Raw genomic sequence first — 4368 nt, forward strand, 5'->3', positions numbered from 1 at the left:
CCCAGTTTTTCTGGGTTCACGAAGGAGCGCCGCGGCCCTTGCGGGTAGCGCCGCGGCGCTATGCCTTTTTCAGGATGAGAAATTTCGCAATTTTGAGCCTTTGCTCCAGGGGTTCGGGGGATGTTTCCGATGAATTGTTTTAGGAATTTGGGAGTCCCGAGAGTGTGGGATTGGTCCCGGGAAGTGGTTTTGAATTGATTAGTATTAAAGGATGTTTTATGTGTGTTGTGACTAGGCTATTGGAGAGGCTCGTGCTAGAGGACCGTGCTCGTGACTTTGGTGCATTGTGAAGCTCGGGATGCAGGTAAGAAAACTATAACACTCGTAGGATAGGGCATGGGCCCATAGTGTGATTGCGGGGCACGGCCCTATATTGCATGATGAGATGATTGCAGGGCACGACCCTATATTTTGCATTACATGTTAAGGTGTAGACTTAAATGAATTGATATTTGTTTGAATGTTGTTTGAGTCATACTATATGTGGTTATAGTGGAATGATACGGCGCGGAGCCGAGAACGGCAATGGAGCCGAGGACGGCGAAAGGCCGAGAACGGCAGTGGGGCCGGTAGTAACACTTAGCACATGGGATGCTTATGGTCAGGGTAGGACCCAGTGGATATGTGTGATATCCTTACGGTGAGGACCGAGACCCCAGGCTTTGGTAAGGCTTCTGGGGCGGCATGGCCGTGTTTGCTTGGTCTAATGGTTGACTTGTTTATCTGTGGACTATCTGATATGATTAACTGTATATTTTGCATATGTTATGAACTGCATGAGTTTTCTTGCTGGGCTTCGGCTCACGGGTGCTCTGTGTTGCAGGTAAGGGCAAAGACTGAGTCAACCAACCATGAGTACGGAGAGCGTGAAGCGACGCGTACATGTTTGGCCTGCCCGACTGCTTTGGTTGGGGGTTTATACGAGAAATGGCTGTAATAACCTATGATTTTTATAACTAGTCAACTGTAAACTTATTTTAAGATGTAAATAGTTTTCAAACCTTATTTTGGGATCCCAAATGTTTAATACTAGAAGTTTTAATGAAACGACGCATTTTCAAAGATTACAGCCTTACCCTTTTTATTAGTCACACTTTTGTTTTAAAAACCTCAGTTAGCGAGTTCATTGCACTGTTTTGTCTTAAAACTCATTTGGTAACGGCTCTAAGGTAGTAGGGCGTTACAGTAACCCATCACCCCTCTTACGTTAACTAATTACCCATCTTATGGCAGAATGTTACTTCTCTCATGCCAACTGATTACTCCTCCTGGTACATGTTATTTAACCTAGCTCTATAATTTTTTTTTTACATAATTGTCAAAGATCAATCAAGCAACTAGTTACCTTACACAGGATTTGAAAAAAGAAACGTACAATATAAAAATAAGGAAAAAATATTTATAATAAATAAAAAAATAATAAACACAATTCATATTACAAATTTTTTTTTTTTTTTTTTTTGCAAAACAACTAAAGAAAAATTTAATATAAAATTAGTTATATAAAAATAATATAAAAAAAGCAAATAAGCTAAAAAAAATAATCAAATTACAAACTTACACTTTCAAATTAATAAAATTTGATTAAGAATAAAATTATAGCATAAACTAACTTTTATACAAAAATATAAAAAAATAAAACCATAAAATTAAAAAATCTTAAAAAAAACCATAGATTAATTTTAAAAATAAAAACTATATTTTTGCAAACTCTACTAAAAATTCGCCTGATGTCCTCTTATAAGATTGGATCGAGTTTTAGGACAAAACTGTTATTTTACCTTTTTCTAATTAGAAAAAAAGCATATATTTATGTTTTCCATTAATATTGCCAACTTGAGCTGAGAGTAAAACTTCGAGTACTTAAGCCAGGGTTCAGATTCCATGTCCCGCTTCCTCATCCGCATATAGTGCACCTCCTCACACACACTCTCTCTCTCTCTCAAATGTTTCGCAGAGTTCTCTGCAATTCTCTCCAACTCCATCCCCAAATCCAAATCCAAATCCTTCGCCCAAAACCATTCAAACCCGTGTCTCCAATCCAAAACCTCAAACCCATTTCGCCATTTTCAGAAACTCGCCGGTTCTCCTCTCAAATGAGCGATGCCCGAAGACCCATTTCGGTTCCCATTCCGGATGTCGAGAAAGCCGACCCCACTGAGCTTTTACGTGCTTTGGAGACCTCGCTTGGGTTGGGTTTCAGTCCCTACCCATTATGGCCCAACCCAAACCCGCTCATCATCGTTGTGAGCGGACCTAGTGGTGTGGGCAAGGACGCAGTGATCAAGAAACTGAGGGAAACCCGCCAAGGTCTACACTTCGTGGTCACGGCGACAAGCCGAGATATGAGACCCGGTGAGGTTCATGGGAAAGATTACTACTTTGTGAGCAAAGATGAGTTTTTGGGTATGGTGGAAAGGGATGAGTTTTTGGAGTATGCTCTCGTCTATGGTGATTACAAGGGTATTCCTAAGCAGCAAATAAGAGAGTTCATGGCTAAAGGTTATGATATTGTGCTGAGAGTTGATATTCAGGGTGCTGAGACTTTGAGGGGGATTTTTGGGCAGTCTGCGGTTTTCGTGTTTGTGATGGCCGAGAGTGAAGTGAAGCTTGTGGAGAGGTTGATTGGTAGGAAGACTGAGACTAAAGAAGCGCTTCTTGTGAGAGTTGCTACGGCTAGGGAGGAGATCAAGCATGTTAAGAATTTTGATTATGTGGTTGTGAATGCTGAAGGGAAGTTGGATAATGCGGTTAAGTTGATGGAGTCCATTATTGATGCTGAGAAAGCTAAGGTCCGGCAGAGGAATGTTGTGATATGATTTGGTTCATTGGAGGTAATTGAGCATTAAGTTTTGACTGAATTTATTTTCATTGATTTGAAAGAAATTATTTTGTGAGGAAGTTTTTGTGTAAGATTCAAATTATATGGAATCTAGTGTGCATTTCGGTTAAATTGATATAAATCTGAGGGAAATTTCAGTGCTTTAAGTTATTTGGTTAAATTGATTCAATGCCTTTAGCTATTTGGAGAGGAGGGAAATTAAATTTTATTTGGTTTTCTAATGACTTCCATTTGGCTGTTGTGGAAATCTCTTGTTGGCAATAAAGAAGTTTAGTTCAAATCAACGCAGTTGTTTAGGGAGTTTCAAATGCATTTTAAATATTAAAACAGTTAAATTCAACAAACTCAAGTAAGATGCCACCCATGTGATGTTGGGCCCTTAGGTTCCTTCTAGCAATACTCCTTTGGAAATATTAACTTGTCTATCAGTAGTTTTTGCATTGTTTACCTTTGTTCTTATGGCGAGTGGCATCCTTATCAGTTGCCTTGTTATATATTTCATATGGCATAATAAGTTTTCAGAACAGGTTGTTAGTTGTATGAGTTTCATTGCCGGGCTAAAATTTGATTGACTGGAAATGATGGTCCTTTTTATTAGTACCAGTAATCCATGCACAATAAGTTGGTTACTCTTTTTTGGTCCTTTGTGCTTCTCTGAATAAGTTGTATCAGTTGTAGACATAATTTTTCACCAAAAGATAGGACTGGTTGCTCATGGGAATTCTAGATTCTTCTAGCTGTCTGCGGCGCCTTTTGGTAATCAAATGCAAATAATGGGGCTCTCTGCTCCCTTTTAAACAAGAGTTTTAAGAATGCTTGAATTCTTTGTAAAGTTAATTGTTTACTCTTGCTGCTACCACATTTTTATTCCTCTTGCAGGTGAACATGGCTGCAAGAAGAAGAAACTGCGAGCTGAGGTTTTTGTACCCCTTTTCCAAATTATGTGTGAAAACAACCATTAACGACACATGTTTTTGCTTCTGGTATTCTTTTAGTCATTAGACGCCATGGAAACAGATTTGTTGTCTACATTGTAAATCTCCCAGTCATACAGTTGATGATATTGAAATGGACATCATAGAGATTAGAGAATTGCACACTGATCCTTCTTGTGTTGAAAGCTACTTCAGGCTCATATGTAGAAGTTCATACTGATATTCTTTGGAGTCTATATTAGGGTGTTAGCAATTTTAAGGGAATTAGTTTTCACTTTTTGTTTGATATCATAATGAAATAGCTTGTTACTTTTTCTACAAGGTACCTAGATGCTTCTTGATGAATGTTGAAACATTACTTGCCTTGCCCTGTTAGAATTCCTCTGCGTTCCAGTTATGACATTACACATATCCTTTATGCAGATCCGAGTGCACATATTAAAGTGTCAAATGAGAAATAAATTATCTGGGGCACACTGAGAATGCAAAAATTGGTTACCAGATTTCAGGCGTAAGATCATTTTCAATTCCCCAAAATCAGACCTTGATCATTTTACAGCCAAATATTATTTATTAATGTTGACAGAATAG

General features: G+C 38.5%; 1 protein-coding gene across 1 annotated transcript; it reads left to right on the forward strand.

Annotated features, from left to right (window-relative positions):
* The first annotated feature begins 1841 nt into the window (after positions 1 to 1841).
* On the forward strand, positions 1842 to 4155 carry LOC133819290 (guanylate kinase 3, chloroplastic). The gene is made up of 2 exons (XM_062252489.1): positions 1842 to 2834; positions 3722 to 4155. The coding sequence occupies exon 1, from the start codon at positions 1947 to 1949 to the stop codon at positions 2817 to 2819; it is 873 nt and encodes a 290-aa protein (XP_062108473.1). The 5' UTR covers positions 1842 to 1946; the 3' UTR covers positions 2820 to 2834; positions 3722 to 4155.
* Positions 4156 to 4368: the final 213 nt, after the last annotated feature.

Source organism: Humulus lupulus, chromosome 2 (assembly GCF_963169125.1).
Source record: "Humulus lupulus chromosome 2, drHumLupu1.1, whole genome shotgun sequence".
Lineage (NCBI taxonomy): Eukaryota > Viridiplantae > Streptophyta > Magnoliopsida > Rosales > Cannabaceae > Humulus > Humulus lupulus.

Excerpts from the sequence above, each read along its gene's own strand:
- LOC133819290 (XM_062252489.1), top strand. The coding sequence starts at position 1,947 with ATGTTTCGCAGAGTTCTCTGCAATTCTCTCCAACTCCATCCCCAAATC.